Source organism: Mugil cephalus, chromosome 4 (assembly GCF_022458985.1).
Source record: "Mugil cephalus isolate CIBA_MC_2020 chromosome 4, CIBA_Mcephalus_1.1, whole genome shotgun sequence".
In the NCBI taxonomy this organism is placed as follows: Eukaryota; Metazoa; Chordata; class Actinopteri; order Mugiliformes; family Mugilidae; genus Mugil; species Mugil cephalus.
The window spans coordinates 5,588,573-5,606,064 of record NC_061773.1 but is presented as its reverse complement, the minus strand read 5'-3'; the positions used below and the strand labels follow the sequence as shown (position 1 = coordinate 5,606,064).

The following is a 17,492-nucleotide window of genomic DNA, read 5'->3' as shown; positions in this document are numbered from 1 at the left end:
TCAGATTACTTTATGCAAACTAGCGCATGTTTAATAAGCTAATGGATAATTTAGTGTTTTTGTTATATGTAAACTGGGGAAGTTTCATGGTGATATCTATCAGTTAAATCATGTCCAGAATATGGAAATATGTTCATAACTACACTACCTGGCCAAAAAAGAGATTTACTTCCATCCAATTATTTTTTCACCAAGATTTTGGAGAGTCTGACCACTATTCAAAGCCTTCTCCAGCACATCCCATATTTGGGATTTGGGATTATGTCTTGGAATATCTTGGAATATGTCCATGCCAGCAGGGAAGAAATAATCCATTGATTGAATAACCTGGTCATTCAGTGTATTGAGGTAGTCAACAGACCTCATTCGTTGGGCATAATGTTGCTGAATCTTACTTTCACTATTAAACACAGCCCTGAGTTCTACTGTTGTTTTTTTCAATTTGATTTCACCAAATGCAGATCAATCAGGATTTTTTTCTGACAATATTTCTTCCTCAAAGACAATGGTTTCCCACTATCCTTCCTCAGTTTGGACAGTTCTTAACCCAGTTTTAATAGTTTCTGCTTCAATCTCCTAGACAAACATCTTTTCCACGACCATGGGACGTGTTTTTCAACATGGTTGTTAAATTTGGGGTTAAATAACTAGATTAATAAATGAATGAATTCATTCATTCATTTATTTATTTCTGGCCAGGCAGTGTACATGTGTATGTAATATATGTAGATATTAAAAGACAGAATGACGTCATTGTACCTGCATACAGAATATTTGGTATAAATTATAAGAGTCTTAAGGTTTGAAATACATATCAATTACTTCATCACAGATAATATTTGTCACAACAACTTTTTATTGACTTTAGGTTATGACTTAACATATTAAAGAGAACAAGTAACAAGATACTCATATTGTATGACTTCCTGTTACTGTATAATCTTCATTTCTTCATCACTCTTCTCCTTCCTTGCTCTGAAATAGCATAACAATGATATGTTGAAGATAGGTGAACAAGGTTTAAGACAAAACATTTCCACTAAATGGATTTGAGTCAGATACTGTTATTTTTTACCTTGCCAATTTCGCGACTCTTTGCCCTCAGCTTGTTGACCTGGGACTCGGCAATGTCAGCACGCTCCTGGGCTTCCTCCATTTCATGCTGCACCTTCCTGTACCTGGACAGGTGAGAGTTGGCCTGTTCCTCCTGGAAAATGAGCCACAATAATGTCAGAATCAGTGGGCTGAGTGACACTGTCCAAATATGTGTGATGATTATCTGTACTCACAGCCTCCTCAGCCTGTCGCTTGTAGGATTTGACTTTGAGCTGCAGCTTGTCCACCAGGTCCTGGAGTCTGGTGATATTCTTCTTGTCCTCCTCAGTCTGTCGTAAGAAATAACAGAGTATTGTAGTACAAATGTAATACTCACTCAAATGTGGTAATAATTTGACAGTTTTGCTATAATGCTTGAGATGTATATAGCAATTGACCTGATAGGTGAGCTCCTTCACTCTTCTCTCATATTTTCGCACTCCCTTGACAGCATCAGCACCACGTCTCTGTTCAGCATCAACTTCAGCCTCCAATTCACGAACCTTGATGGAAGAAAAATGCAATGAATTTTTAAAAAAGTCTTTTCTAGCTTTACAGCAAATGAGAAATAGGGTTCTTGTAGTACTTGCCCTAGACTCCAGTTTCTGGAGCTGCTTCTTTCCACCCTTCATGGCCAGATTCTCAGCCTCATCCAGACGATGCTGCAGGTCCTTCACTGTCACCTCCAGGTTCTTCTTCATCCTCTCCAAATGAGCACTGGTGTCCTGCTCCTTCTTCAGCTCTTCTGCCATCATGGCAGCCTGAAATCATAAACATGTTGTGTTGTTTTCAGTTCTTACTAAGATAAGTGTGTACTGGATAAATGGTTTAGATGAGCACCAGGATGACTCACATCAGTGATGGCCTTCTTTGCCTTATCTTCAGCATTTCTTGCTTCCTGAACAGCATCTTCTACTTCACCTTGGATCTGAATAAGGTCAGCCTCCAGCTTCTTCTTGGTATTGATGAGGCTGGTATTCTAGACAAGTGATACTTTGGATTAAGTACTGTCATTTTAAGTAAGTTGTTAAACTTATTTTTATTTAATTCTTCTTGTACCTGGGAGTGCAGCAGTCCCACTCGCTCGCTGGCATCCACCAGCTCCTGTTCAGCTACTTTGCGGCCTCTCTCTGTCTGCTCTAGAGCAACTCTCAGCTCCTCAATCTCAGCCACCATCAGGTTGTTCCTGCGTTCCACCATTGCAACCTGCTCTTTCATGTCTTCCTGACCTCTGATGGCTTCATCAAGGTGCAGCTGGGCATCCTGAATTGTACAAAATTGATAGATATCAGCTTTCAGCTACTTTTTTAAAAAGAAAGTGCTCTGTCACAAATCTTCCACCTTACCTTAAGCTGTCCCTGCACATTCCTCAGCTGTTTCTGGGCTTCAGCAGCCTGGCGGTTGGCATGGCTCAGCTGAATCTCCATCTCGTTGAGGTCTCCCTCCATCTTCTTCTTGACTCTCAGAGCATCATTCCTGCTTCTGACCTCTGCATCCAGAGTGCTCTGCATGGACTCTATCACTCTCTGGCTGTTCCTCTTGATCTGTTCAATCTCCTCATCCTTCTCTGCAAGTTTTCTGTCAATCTCACCCTTGATTTGGGTCAGTTCAAGCTGAACACGGAGAATCTTGGATTCCTCATGCTCCAAGGTAGCCTGTGAACAAGTGTGAAATGTATGAGATACAACACAGAACGTTTCATTCATTAAAAATACAGAAACTGAGTCATTGTGAAGTATAGCTTAGACGACCAGCTTTGCAGGATGAGTCTCACACAGATATGCTGCTTATGTTTTAAAAATAAACTCAGAGCTTCAGCAGCACCAGGACTATAAGTTGTAATTTTTTCTTTTTTGCAGAATTTTAGATTTGTATCTATGAGTCAGATTCTATCTGAGTTTGGTTGAGAGTTTTACATTTCTGTTTTAACTCTATGTTGCTCTATTGTTCAGTGTCTGAATTCAATTTGATATTTGGTTGTGGTGGTTCGTCTGTCACTGTAACAATATATAAATGGAGTTGTGTTTTACCTCTGCCTCCTCCAAAGCAGTCTGGATTTCTGACTTCTCACCTTCCACCGTCTTCTTCCCCTTCTCCAGTTCATGGATTGTCTTACCAGTCTCACCAAGTTGTTCACTCAGGTCTGAGATCTCCTCTGTTGGAGCAGATTATTGTTGACAAACTTAAAAAATGTCTTTTTAATGATCACAATACTTAGGACAGACTGTATATTAAGAAAATAAGGACATGATCCATTGTCTTACGTTGCAGGTTCTTGTTCTCCCTCTTCATGGTCTCCAGTTGGTCCAGAGATTCTTCATAAGAGTTTTTCAATTTGAAAAGCTCAGTGCTCATTGAGCGAGCCTCTTTTTGAGCTCCTTCCAGCTCTGCCTGGCTCTCCTCATACTTCTGCTTCCACTCAGCCAGAACCTAAAGGTGTAAGAAACCAGTGAGTGCTGTCTGTCACCTCACCTTAACTGTATGAAGATGTGTACAACAGAAATATCTGACCTTGTCAAAGTTCCTTTGTTTCTTGTCAAGGTTTGCAGCCAGAGCGTTAGCTCTCTCCACGTCAATCATCAGGTCCTCCACTTCACCCTGCAGTCTCTGTTTAGTCTTTTCCAGAGAGGCACATTTGGCGTTCACAGCCTCGATGGATTCCTCTGCATCCTGAAGACGCTGGGCAAGCTTTTTCCTATTAAGAACAATCCATTTTCAAACTTACAGTGTATCAAAACTTAAACATGATTACAAGTGGACAGAGATAAAACAGAAGACTAACTTTGCCTCCTCCAGCTCCTCAGTGCGCTGAATAGCATCAGTCTCATATTTGGTTCTCCACTGAGCCACCTCGCTGTTAGCCTTGGACATTGCACGCTGCAGCTCAGCTTTGGCCTCCTGCTCCTCCTCATACTGCTCTCTGAGCAGGTCACAGTCATGGCGAGCTGACTGAACAGCATGAGCCAGAGCGTTCTTGGCCTATAAAATAAATGTGATTATTATTTGAAACCAATCATTACATGGCCTCTTATCTCTGTGAGTATGCTGCCTCTTTTATAAATTGTTACCTTCACTTCCTCCTCGATGTGTCTCTTCAGCTCTTCAATCTGCTGAGTGTAAGCCTGTTTGCCTCTGGTCAGCTGAGACACAAGAGCTTCCTTCTCCTCCAGCTGACGTGTACTTTCACCTATTCAATGATCATCATTAATAACACGTACATCAGAGGATCACAAGATGTAGATTTCACATAAAAGTTGCAACTGTAGAAGAACTTAAATCTTGAAGTTGTCAATTTGCCATGTCATAGCCATAACAACTACTCTCAGAAATGACATGTCTCTATTTAATTTATAAAATTTTGTTAGAAGCCATTAAGGGATGCAGGTGTGGCACCTCTTGTAGGAGATATATTTTTGCAGGATAACATAAAGCTGTAAAGCGAGGCTCATACCATTTTCAGTTTGAAGTCGTGCTTTCTGTGAACTAATGTCATTCAGCTGGCGAACATTCTCATCGTTCTTGGATTTGAGCTCACTCAGTTGATCTTCTAATGTCCTGCACATCTTTTCAAGGTTGGCCTGATAAAAGAAAACATCTATTAGTTAAAACAGAAAGAGTGCTGCAGGTTCTCCTCACTTCATGTAAGATTATCCTTCTCACCTTTCCTTTGGCAATAGACTCCATATTGCTTGAGAGGTCATCAATCTCCATCTTGTATTCGCTCTTCTCTTTCTCCAGCTTCTGTTTGACTCTCTGGAGGTTATCAATCTGTTCTCCCAGTTCTGCCACGCTGTCGGCTTGCTTCTTGCGGAGAGCTGCAGCGGTGGCCTCGTGCTGCAGGGTGGACTCTTCGAGATCACGACGCAGCTTCTGAAACTCAGCCTCACGCTTCTTGTTCATCTCGATCTGAGCTGCAGTTGCTCCACCAGCTTCTTCAAGCCTCTCGCTGATCTCCTCAAGTTCCCTGGCGAGATCAGACCTCTGCTTCTCCACCTTGGCCCGAGCGGCCCTCTCAGCCTCAATCTCCTCCTCCAGCTCTTCAATGCGAGCCTGAAACACACAAAAGGTTTAAGAGAAACTTCCAAAAGAAATATGAACTTTCTCTTGCTATAACTGATACATCTAACTGTACCTGAAGTTCCTTTATCTTTTTCTGTAACTGGATTCCAAGAGACTGCTCATCCTCAATCTTACTCAGGAGCTGACTTGTCTCAAAGTCCTTCCTAAAGGCAAGAACAGGTTTTCCAAAATTAAACATGCGTTTCTGTAAAGCCTCTCATAGGAACTCTTAGTACCAATACACAAATTCTTATTCTTACTTCTTTATTTTCTCTTCGGACTGCTGCTTGTCATTCTCCAGATCCATGATGGATTCCTGAGCCAGTTTCAGATCTCCTTCCAGCTTCCTTTTTGCTCTCTCAAGATCCATACGGAGCTTCTTTTCTTGCTCCAGAGAACCTTCAAGCTATTGGATGTATCAACAATTTGTACAGTTTGAAGGGGGTTTTATTTGTTGATGTTGTTTTAAAATGTACAGTATTCATAAGCACTCACATCGTCCACTTGTTGCTCCAGCTTGGTCTTGGCCTTTGTCAGAGTGTTGACTTTGTCTTCCTCTGCCTGCAGATCATCAAGGGTCTGCTGATGGGCCTCTTGGAGGGCTTTCTTTTCTTTGGTCAACTTGGCAATGATCTCATCTTGAGAAGCCATTTCCTCTGTAAGGTTTTTGACCTATAAAATTTGACATGAATTTTAATCAACACAAACTTTTTTCCATCTTCACAGAAGTAAAATTATATCTTACAGTGTTAAAGGCACAAGTCTTGGTACCTTGTTCTCAGTGGCATGTTTCTCCTTTTCCACTTTGGCCAAGGTGAGCTCCAAGTCATCAATGTCTTTCTTCAACTCAGAGCACTCGTCCTCCAGCTTCCTCTTCTTGGCAGTCAGCTCAGCATTCATTTCCTCCTCATCCTCCAGTCGTTCGGTTGTCTCTTTGAGTTTGGCCTCAAGCTGTATTTTTGCTTTAATGAGCCCCTCACACCTTTCCTCTGAGTCAGCAAGGTTTTCGCTTTCCTAAAAGTCAATGTAAGTATGTTTGTTAATGAAACGATTTATTTCATTTTAAAAATTTGGCAGACGTGTGATTTCAGTTTGGTTTCAAACTCACAGACTGCACTTGCAACAATAAGTCATTCTTCTCCTGTAGCAGAGAAACCATCTTCTCCTCCAGTTCTTTCTTCTTAGCTAGAGCCTTTGCTAGGTCCTCTTTGGTCTTTCCAAACTCCTCTTTCATTACGGCCATCTCTTTCTCAGTCTCAGCACTCTTCAGCAGAGGCTTAATCTTGAAGTACAGCTTCATCCATGGCCACGTTTTGACATTCATGAATGCACGGATGTTGTACTGGATGGCGAAAATAGCCTCTCTGATGGAAAAAAAGTTGGAAAATCATCATATGTTTCATAACGTTGAAATCTGCAACAGACAGATGAATTACCTTCTTTCCATCATTTTGACGAACTCTGTCCTCATGAGGAAACCTCTGCAGAGAGCCTGAGTCATTGTGACCAGCTCAGCCAGTTTCTCATCTCTCATCTCCTCCAGAGTTCCCAGCAGACCAGCTTTGAAGAATACCTGAGAATCAGCAAAACAAATGACTTTTTAACGTTGTTGATTAATGACAATAGCTTGAACTAACCCACTCTATAAACAGCTGTTTTATGGCAACATTTTTTTGCTGTACCTTTGTGTGTCCAAATTTGTACTGAGTGTGGTCAACATCAATAGAACCCAAGAGTTTCTCTGAGGCCTTCTTGTTGTCAATGAACTGTCCCTCAGGGATGACACTGGCATTCAATACTTTGTATCTAAATGCACAATATTTCAGTACTTTAGTCAGATACATTGCCTTAAAGATAAAACAACAACAAAACATGCTTTAGTGGTCGTGAAGATGAGACTTCCTCTACCTCTGCTTGAAGTCACCGTAGAGGATCCTGCTGGGGAAACCTTTTCTGCAGATTCTGATACCTTCCAGCACACCGTTACACCTCAGCTGGTGGATGACCAAGAAGTTCTCCATCAGACCTGAAATATAATGTAAATTTATAAGATACGTTTATCAGAACGTAGTAAAACTGACAAATGTTTAATACAATAATACTGTTCTTCTGAAGATGAGATACCTGGTGTCTTTGATTCGTTGGGAATCAAACAGCGTACAAAATGAGGATGAGTGCTCCTCAAGTTGGTCATCAGCTTGCCCAAATTCTCCTGAAGAATGAACATTTTATTATGCAAATGCATTAGACTTCAGACTTTAGACTTTATTTGTAGACTGAAGACATATTCAAACACAAATCAAGCATAAATGAGAATGCATTGGTCGTTCTTTCATATCTTACACGGAACAAAGCAGACACCGTCTGGAAGGAGCCTCCCTTCTTCTTGCCACCTTTCTTGCCACCACCGCCACCCTCAGCTGTCAGTAAAACAATAACCGTGTAAGCATTAAATTTACAAGTAGTTTGATCCTGAATTAAAATTTTTAGTATTCATTAATATAGAGATAGAAATCAGCAGGTACCATCAGCTGAGGCGTGTGATGCATAAAGGAAAGCCAACAGCTTTGTTGAAGACTTCTGGTACAGCTGGACCACAGAGTCGTTCAGAGGGTCTTTGTTCTTATCCAGCCAGCCATTAACATTGTAGTCAACAGTCCCAGCATAGTGCACCAGCGAGAAATGCGCCTCAGCCTTGCCTTTGGTGGCTTTGGGTTTCTGGAATGGGGCACTTTTTCCAAGATGCTGATCATAAAGTTTGTTCTTGAAGGTTGTATCTGTTGCCTTAGGGAACATGCACTCCTCTTCAAGGATGGAGAAGATGCCCATTGGCTGTCAGAATGAAATAAAATCATCATTTTAAACAACAACTTTCAAGGCATTGGATGGTCTTCTGTGATTGTGAATATACAGCAAATGACTCACCTTCTCAATAAGCTCAATGCAAGCAGCCAAGTCCATACCAAAGTCAATGAACTCCCATTCAATCCCCTCTTTCTTGTACTCTTCTTGCTCCAGGACAAACATGTGATGGTTGAAAAACTGTTGCAGTTTTTCGTTGGTGAAGTTGATGCACAGCTGCTCCAAGCTGTTGAACTGATAGTCACAAACAGAAGGTGGATTAGGGATTATTCAAGTCCACATACCATTAGGATAATCACATTAAATACATTTTGATCCACATCTCTTTATGCATTACCGTTTAAAAATACTAAATGGTTTAACTAAACTTACATCAAAGATTTCAAACCCAGCAATGTCAAGCACACCGATGAAGAACTGCCTTGGCTGTTTGGTGTCCAGCATCTCATTGATTCTGACGACCATCCACAAGAACATTTTCTCATAGGCAGATTTGCAGAGAGCCATCACGGCATTGTTGACCTGATTTTACAGAAACACATGTCATTGATTATTTTTTTGGAGGATAAAAGAAAAACATGATAACGTGATCTCCAGATTGTATGAGAACATTTCACCTGTGGAACAGTCTGACCCTTGGTAACAAATTCATTTCCAACTTTCACTCTTGGGTAGCACAGAGCCTTCAGCAGGTCTGCAGAGTTCAGGCCCATGAGGTATGAGATTTTATCCGCAACTGAAAAAGAAAGACAAAAAACTAGTAAAACTGTTTTCTTTAAAATGAACAAAAGAAAAGTCAAGTGCAACATACTCTCTGTGCCATCAGGTTCAGCCTGCTCTTCTCGCTGCTTCTGCTTGAACTTCATGTTTCCATGTTGCATCACAGCTCCAGTCAGCTTATACATGCTGATCTTCTCCTCTGCAGTGAAGCCCAAGATGTCAATGGCAGTCTGTGTATTAAATTAAATGGGAAAAAAAACAGATTTAAAAAAAAAAACAGACATTCCTTTCAGATGTTTTAATAGTTGTATTTGTTCACAAACAGGATGCATCTTCCCGGTGCTTTGTGTTGTGGTGCTGAACCAAAATCATCTATATCCTTTTGTAGGGAGATAGCACACACTAATTTATTTGGCCATGTCAAACGTCTCAGCTTGGTGGCCTTCATCAGAGCATGAAAACCTTATGCCTACATGAAAGAACATTGAATTGTTTTACTAGTTGTGTATATTTTATGATTCTTACATCAGTAGCAATGAATTCTTCAACATCGTTGATACTCTTGACAGTGATTTCCCCCTGACTAACCATGGGGTAGTCATAAGGGTTGGTAGTGATGAGGAGAGCCTCTGAAGAATAGAAAAAGTGAGTTCCTGTCAGCAAATGTCCATTACACAGCAGAGAATGATGTTTATAAACATTTCATATTCTACCCAGTAGCTCAGGTTTGTGGCCTGTCATGAGCTGGTAGAAGATGTGGTAACTTCTCTCAGCAGACAGCTGGAACGTCACTCGAGACTTCTCCAGCAGATCTGTACAACAAGACAAAACAACATGTGAGTAAGAAAACAGTAGGCTGAGCTGAAGGCACATAAAAAAACAAGTGCTCTATCATTATTAGCCTTACATGTTTCAATGTCTGCAGAGGCCAACTTTCCAGTTGTTGCAAAATGGATTCTGATAAATTTACCCTATCCAAAAGAAGAAGAAAGAAGTTACTGTATAACTTCTTGATTTTTGTGATGTTGTTTTGAACAACTTAGTTAATGAAGACTTACAAAGCGCGAGGAGTTGTCATTCCTCACAGTCTTGGCATTACCATAAGCCTCCAGCAGTGGGTTGGCTGCAATGATTTGATCCTCCAGTGACCCCTTCATTTACAAAAAAAAACAATGCTTCATACCTGATGGTCCTAGGTCATGATCAATATGTCTGTGTGAGCTTAACTGACACTTCTTTCTTGAGATGAGTTTATTTACCTGCATTTTTCCAGGAACAGGCTCAGATTTCTTTCCAGGAACTGCGATTGTCGCAAAGTACTGGATGACACGTTTGGTGTTGACAGTCTTTCCTGCACCAGATTCTCCACTGGTTTGAGAAATGTGATCAGTGAAATAATTAAGAAACTTTTGATATGGCTATTGTTGGAAATACATTGATCAGCTACAACATTATAACCACTGACAGGAGAAGTAAATTGACATTTGAAATTTTTTGACCTGGCCTCCAAATTCATTAGATCCTAAACTGATCAAATATCTGTGGGATGATCCGCGTGGCCCCTCCCCTCAACCCATAGGAGCCAAAAACACCCTCTTGTTTTTTCAGACACCACAGGACACCATCAGAAAGCCCATGTCTATTCTCTGATGAGTCGCACTTGTTTTGTACACACAAGGGAGACCTACACAATATTAGGACAGTGGTCATAATGTTGTGGCTGATTGGTATATGTGTCATCATGCAAAACTGTGGACACTTACGTAATCAGGATTGACTGGTTTTCTCTATCTGTAAGACATTAGAATGATAAACAATAGTTGACTTCTCTAGTGTGGCCTCTGTACGTCTAAACTCATACCATCTTACAAAGTGATCAGTACCTTGGAGCATGAACTGATAGGCGTTATCAGAGATAGAGAAGATGTGGGGTGGAGCCTCAATCCTCTTTTTGCCTCTGTATCCTGCAACAACCACTGCATCGTACACTGGGAGCCACTTGTAGGGGTTCACAGTGACGCAGAACAGCCCAGAGTAGGTCTGTGGAGTAGGAGAGATCATCAGTGACACATCTTCCTGTAATAACTTTCATCTACTGATGAAGACAAACTCACGTAGATCATCCATGCTGCATAGCGCTCTTTGAGGTTATACAGCACAGCAGGCTCGTTAAGGTGGGTCATCATGGCCATGTCCTCAATCTTATCAAACTTCGGAGGGTTCATGGGGAAGATTTCAGTGTCTTTGACGGTGATGCTCTAAAGCAATGACAGAAATGTCATGAGTGTCTTAGACACCGGTTGATAAATTTGTGCAACTTATAATTTGGAGTCCACAAACCTACACACACAGTGCTAACTCAAAAACATGATCACAACACAAAGACATCTTCTGCATTCATTCACTCTTATGTTGACTTATCTTTTAAACTTTCTCAATTTATTTAAAGGACACCTTTCAGCCACTCAGTTCTACATTCAGCTGTGCTTAGAGGAGTTATATGAGGTCCCCGTCTTACCTTCCCACACAGAGTCTCCACGGTGGCTTTGCCCCCCTCTTTCTTGATAAGTTTCCCCTTGAGGTACATCTCAGCGGGCTCGCTCACAAAGTAGGCTGTTTTAGCATCAAAGGGGGTGTTCTGGGCCTCTATACGCTCCCTTTCCGGCTTCCGGAGGTAAACGGCCGCCGGGCCAAAACACTCCATTTCCGAATCACCACTCATGATGACCCTTTACTGGAAGTGAGTAAAAAAAGATGGTTAGTTAGGTAAGACAAATCATGTCTAGTTAAGGATGACTACAGTCAAATGACTGTACTGCATAGCTACTGTCATACCAGACTTTAAAGAAGTCCTTAAATTTGTGATGCTCATCACACAAAATCTTTGTATTCCATGACAACAGGTAATTAGTAGTATTTACCTTGGTGAACACCAGGTGAACGGGGGTTTTTCTTCCTTTAGACTTCAGTGCAGACTTCTGAAAAAAAAAATAAATAAAGAATAAATACGAAAAAGTTAATCTTAATATAATTTATCAATTCATTTATTAATTCATTTAAAATATGGTGGGGGAAAATGTAGATACATTTGATAACCTTACCATCTGTTTTAAAAAGTTTATCTTTCATATTAGAACAAATAAATAAATCAGCTTGATATATACTTGCAGCATTTTAATACATAAGACCCAGAGGGACTTACCTTTGCTTGGTGCCTGTACTTGGTGGTGGTATGCTGTCCCTTTTATAGGGACTGATGGGAGTCTATCACATGCGACTTGCTGTATTTGGTTATGTCCCCTGCTGTTATGCTTGTGTGGTATTTCTTATTACTGTCTGTGTCCTTACACAGTTTATGTGATGTTCTCCTGGCCAAATAACAGCACTGCCAAATGGGTAGAGTTTGTAGGGAATTGGGGCTTTATTTTTTCTGTAAATTATATTTCTTCTGAGTTCCTTGTTAATGACCCTTACTAATATGTACATTTTTTACGTCATCTTGAGAATTTCTTAAAATAACAATGATTGCCAATTTAAAGGCAAGAGTGATATTCTGAGATCAGTCCATATATTTATTTTATTATTGTTGTTGTTATTAAATACGTCAAGTTGGCAAGTTTGTGTGTATTACTTTGTATGGAAAGGAAACAAAGATGTGAGGTTGGGTCAGTGCACGTACAATGTCCGGAGTCACAGACAATCCAAAGGTGTGACTAATGCATTTCTGGCACATCAGTAGGCAGTAACATTGCATTGGAGGAGCCTTGAAAAGTCACCGGTATACTGTTTCAGAGTCCTTGCAAGTCAGAAATTATTAGAAAGTAAAATGAGTGCCAATGAGCTTTAAAGAAAAGAAGGGATTGCCAAAGGATTAGTTTTCACAACAGTGCCAGCAGCTGTTCTTATTCTTGTTCTGAAGGGATACACAAGGGAGACTGAGACAATCCCTATATGCAGCAGCTGAATGATGGATTCCATCTCCTCTTCTGTGTTTTCCTTATACACTGTCGCCCATAAAGTTGGAATACCATATGTTTTACCTCTTCTCATGAAATGATTGTGGTTTGTAAACAGGAATAAAAAATAGGAATGTGTCTAAAAAAACAAAATATTCCAACTTTATGGGCAACAATGTATGTCAATGGTGAGCATGTTTCTCTCTGACCACTGCTCAGACATACAATTCTAAGCTGCTTTGAAGGTGTTGTCATTAAGTGTGTTCTATTTTTTCCTCCAGGTGCTTGACAACAAAGCCGGCAGAATTCAGTGATGTGGGTCCACAGCCTTTAGGAGCTGTTTCCACTGGAAAGAGGATCAACTTACAGCAGTGAATAAGAAGAAATTCTAAAGTGGTTACCCTCAAGATATAACAAGCCTCTGTCTTCAATGAACATGTGATACACGATACCTGCCTTGAAATCTTCTGTCTTATTAGGGCAAAACTCAAATATAGCTCCGGGCTTGTGTTGATGCTCAAGCCAAATGCCACATGCTCAAGAGGCTTATTGTGTTTTTATGGTCTTTGATCTACGTCTGTCAGTTTCTTCATTTGCCAAAGAGCAACAACTGGGCTGGAGATAATAAACCAAGGTGAGTGTTAAACAACATTCCACTCTATGGTTTGACACAAACAACATGGATGTTCATTGTATATTAACTTTAGTCTCCATATTTAATGTTGTAAGTACATTTGAGTGTGTTTTAGACTAACTTTTGGGTATTTGTTTGCTGTGATTTCTAATTTATTGTGTGATGTGATGAATTCTGCAATACATGTTTATGGTAAGTGGTCTTGCTTTCATATAGCGCCTCTCTGCCTACTCAAAGGTACTCAAAGCCTTTTACAGTCAGAGCAACTGTAGGTAAAAAGTGTCTTGCTCAAGGACACTTCGGCATACGGCACATTCCAGGGATCGAACCACTAACCCTTTCACTTCGTGGGCAACCCGCTCTACCTACTGAACCACAGCTGTAGACTGTTGGTCTGTGACATTTATGTTATGGCAACTGCTCAGACTGATTTGAATCAGACCTAATGTCTGTTTTTTAAAACAAGGATGTGACCTTGTTAAACGTTTCGCATGAGACTCGAGGTCATAATCAGTCAAGAATTAGGGTTTGTTTTTTAGGATTTCTTCAGTCTGCATTTACAGAACGCTTGTCATTTTTTTCCAGCATAAATATTGTAATAATGTCTTGTATGTCTTGACCCCCAGCTGTAACCATCAATATTTTGAACCACACATTTTCCATTTGCTATGGTTTGTGTTGTCTTATTTTGATTTGATGTGGGTTTTGGATGTTGGCAGCAGAGCTCTGGGATCAGCTGTGATATGCTGAGATAAGTGGGAGGTGACTGAATCTGTCTCCAACAATCCAATAATCATACACAATATTTTGGAAGCCAATTGCTTCATGTAGATAATTTTGGCCTTATCGTGCCACTAAACGAGTCATGTTTGAAACTTTTAAAAACTAAACTGGCAAACCTTAATGTCAACACTTATTTCTGTTCTAATTATCAGCTGATTGTCACTTCGTGCTGCACCTTGAAGCAGACATATATATATTACCACATTAAAAGAAGGTGGGAGGAGTGTTGTCAGATCCTGGTGGTGCTAATGACTGTCACACGGATGTGTGTATATAAATGGGATTGGTAGGGGTCAGTGATATCATATAAACAGAGGGAGCCTCAAGTTGCAAAGGTGTAAACATGTTGCTTATGTTACCAGCTTCTCGGTCATCAGCTCACCCTTCCATAACATAACACCATGTCATCAATTTACAGTGAGCGCAGGCAATAAATAGTATATCGGCTATCATAAAGCAGTGATTGCTAATGCAGCTATGTTAATGTGCATATAGACATGTTAACATGTTTTATGTTTTTCTCAGGTTCACAAAATGCATTGAATGGGAAGCAGAGGAACTCTCCGGACAGCCCATCACACGTGTCCTAAAATATGGTATGGGATATTTTTAACTCTACACTTCTATGCACGGATAGTGATTCATGGTTAAGAGTGTTTGTACATATGTATCAGCCTTCTATTGTTTATCACTCTGCAGGTGAGTTGATTGTTATTATTGACTTTATATGTGTGTGCACACTTGCTTGTACTTATTTTTCCTAGAAGAAGATATAATCCGGTAATGCCATTCCTGTGTAGACTGTCTGGTTGTAGTGGATTACTGATTACATCACTGTTGTACTCTGTCATTTCAAATGACGTAAACAACAGTGAACTGTCATCTAAGTGTATTTAAAGGAGCAGGGTGGCATCACACAGATTAAAAGTGACAGATTAAAAGATGAGCACCAGGCTTACACACACACGCACACGCACACACACACACATATATATATATATAGATACAGTATATGTCACTGGATCAGGAACACTTGATCCTTTCCCCCCCTTCTAAATGCCCGCTTATTTCAAAACCCCTTTCAATCAAAGATTTAAACTCTCAACTCTGAAACCTGGAAACTTTATCAGGATCATTTTTTCCACATTTTGACAATTTTGTTTATTTTTTTCATTTAAATCAAATGTCATATGAACAGTTTAATCAATAGTCCATTTGCAGAGGTTCATAACAACCAAACAGTGCATACAAACATGACACAAACAAGATTTTTACCGTATCTTCTTCGTCATAATTAGGGGATAAAGTTAACCAAAAAGGACGTATTATTCTTTTATCTACCCAGGAAGGGAAAGAAGAAAAACGGTGTGCAACACCTGCCAATTACTGCCAAATAATAAAACTATCAAAGTTCAAAAAAAAAGGTAAGTACAAATGTGACTACTTGAAAATGTTTAGCATACACTTAAAATAATTTAACAAGTAGATAACCCACTGGCTGTTCAAACACACAAATAATACAGACAGCTCCCAGAAAATCACCCAAATATATTTTATTGGCAGATATTCCTGGATTGAGCAAATGTTGGTTCAGGATTACAGGTCATTCAGAAATGTGCAAAACTGGAACCACATCTTCAGACCAACAAAGAGACCCACCTACCCCGTGGACAACAGAAAAGACCTGAATGAAAATCATGTCAATATACAAATAAATCTATGAATCAATAAAAGACAAGGACATGTGACAAAAAGATGAGTAAAATGAAATGAAATACTTTATAAAGCAAATTCTATTTTCAGGTATACTTCTAGTATCTGGTAACTGACAGTGCTTTATGGATGGGTATATTCATTCATATTTGGGGTCCTCAATTCTGTGACACAGATTTATGAGTTTTATTTTTACAGTTCCTAAAAAAAAAAAAAAAAAAACTTTGTTATTAGTAGTTTTTTCAAGCAAACTTACCAAATGAAGCCATGGCCACACTCTTTGTTCAATGAAATCTAGATAGCTGGAGATCTGCAGGACAGACTAATACTTGTGGTGTTAAAATGCAATCACACCATATATTCGCATTTGGGGACATCAAACTGGTTTCATGAAATGTCGCAACACCAGGCTTCTTCGCACTTATCTGAGCATGGTATGTTGGGATTTCACGAAATTCACCCAAACTAAATGCGCATTTATGCAAAAAAGGGAAAATGTCTTTCCCGGTAAAAACCCAATCATACCCAGGACATTTAAGTTTTAACAGAATCACACATGATGCTGTCAGTATACAAACATCCTGGCATCCTACATCATTCAATAACATAAATTGGTAAGACACCAAACACTACACATAAAATTACACACAATGCCATGACAAATCCAGTGCATTTCACAAGATTTGACAAAACTATGAAGGCCCACTTGTGTTTTATATATAACTTACCTGAACCTTCTGCTCTCCAAACTGTCAAATGAGTTCTAAATGGTTCCATTTAATATCAAGAAAACCATCACACATGCTCAGTGTCTATCCCCTTGTGCTCTTACTAATTTGGATTTCCTCCTCACAAGACTAAATGGACGCACACACACAAACACACACAAACTGAGTTGTCAGTGTGCTGCGTCACACCTGCACAGAGACGTCTTATTTATCACACACAGGGGGATATTTGGTCTGTTGGAATTCAGAAATATCACTGACTCCCAAAAGGCAGCGTCTATGTAAAACTAGCAGGTGGTGAACGAGTTGCTCCTTTGTTTTCATTCAGCTGATTACTGGCTTTATCTTAAGTTATTACTACAATGGTTTCAATTTAATGCCTTTGATGAAACCAACAGAGAAAATAAAACATTTTGCATTAGTGCATTTTTTCATATCTGTGCAGATTATTCTTTAGACTGCGTTGTTGTGTATGACTGACATTAGGGCAGCTGCATAGGCCAAATAACTTTGCATCTCAATTTCATTCGTGCATGTGGGCTTTCCAGGCTTTTGTTTGTTATTTACCTTCTTTTCATGTGCCTAGTTTACTTAAGAGGTGCATTTAATGTTTGTTGAGAGACCATAACAAGTTCCTGTTGAACACTGAACTTCTTTTATATTTAAAACTTACTATACGAATTACAATTACACATATCTCATTTATGTGTCATATTTTTCCAAATATCTATAGCATAAGCATTTGAAGCATTAGACGCTCAAACAGAAGCAGTGCCACCATGCACCTAACAGAAACAACAAAAAGCTTGTATAGATCTCTACTTACCATGATACAGAACATAACTCTACTGAACTTGGTGAGTTTATGTCCAACTCACAATAATGACAGTCAGGAATACAGAGCTTCACAACCTGGACATTTTCTGATGGTGCTTAGTAACA

General features: G+C 39.8%; 1 protein-coding gene and 1 long non-coding RNA gene across 3 annotated transcripts; one reads left to right on the top strand and one right to left on the bottom strand.

Moving 5' to 3' along the window:
* Positions 1 to 836: 836 nt before the first annotated feature.
* Positions 837 to 11,959, bottom strand: LOC125007181 (myosin heavy chain, fast skeletal muscle-like). 2 transcript variants are annotated; one of them, XM_047583829.1, is made up of 41 exons: positions 11,939 to 11,958; positions 11,658 to 11,714; positions 11,255 to 11,470; positions 10,851 to 10,994; positions 10,620 to 10,776; positions 10,500 to 10,527; positions 9,996 to 10,104; positions 9,795 to 9,887; positions 9,644 to 9,707; positions 9,450 to 9,548; positions 9,262 to 9,365; positions 8,828 to 8,966; positions 8,634 to 8,752; positions 8,389 to 8,538; positions 8,080 to 8,250; positions 7,680 to 7,986; positions 7,498 to 7,574; positions 7,279 to 7,366; positions 7,063 to 7,180; positions 6,837 to 6,960; positions 6,591 to 6,727; positions 6,263 to 6,518; positions 5,926 to 6,168; positions 5,650 to 5,826; positions 5,415 to 5,560; positions 5,228 to 5,318; positions 4,756 to 5,145; positions 4,547 to 4,673; positions 4,164 to 4,282; positions 3,878 to 4,074; positions 3,607 to 3,790; positions 3,360 to 3,525; positions 3,126 to 3,250; positions 2,442 to 2,750; positions 2,155 to 2,358; positions 1,949 to 2,074; positions 1,686 to 1,856; positions 1,494 to 1,598; positions 1,290 to 1,385; positions 1,076 to 1,207; positions 837 to 975 (listed from the first exon to the last, which is right to left on the bottom strand). In XM_047583829.1, the coding sequence occupies exons 3-41, from the start codon at positions 11,456 to 11,458 to the stop codon at positions 955 to 957; spliced, it is 5,817 nt and encodes a 1,938-aa protein (XP_047439785.1). In that variant the 5' UTR covers positions 11,459 to 11,470; positions 11,658 to 11,714; positions 11,939 to 11,958; the 3' UTR covers positions 837 to 954. The 2 variants fall into 2 exon arrangements, with proteins under 2 accessions (XP_047439785.1, XP_047439784.1); XM_047583828.1 differs by having other exon boundaries at positions 1,290 to 1,598; positions 11,939 to 11,959.
* A 1,031-nt stretch (positions 11,960 to 12,990) lies between these two features.
* Positions 12,991 to 16,028, top strand: LOC125007190. The gene is made up of 4 exons (XR_007112662.1): positions 12,991 to 13,326; positions 14,635 to 14,705; positions 15,455 to 15,533; positions 15,673 to 16,028. It is a non-coding gene; the product is annotated as an uncharacterized LOC125007190 (long non-coding RNA).
* The last annotated feature ends 1,464 nt before the right edge of the window (positions 16,029 to 17,492 follow it).

Bases quoted from the DNA above. Each gene is read 5' to 3' on its own strand.
- LOC125007181 (XM_047583828.1), bottom strand. From the start codon at position 11,458: ATGAGTGGTGATTCGGAAATGGAGTGTTTTGGCCCGGCGGCCGTTTAC. The intron at 10,105-10,499 runs GTAAGTGTCCAC...TTCTCAAACCAG, and splicing joins AACCAGTCAATCCTGATTAC to TGGAGAATCTGGTGCAGGAA. The intron at 5,827-5,925 runs GTACCAAGACTT...CAAATTTTATAG, and splicing joins AACATGCCACTGAGAACAAG to GTCAAAAACCTTACAGAGGA.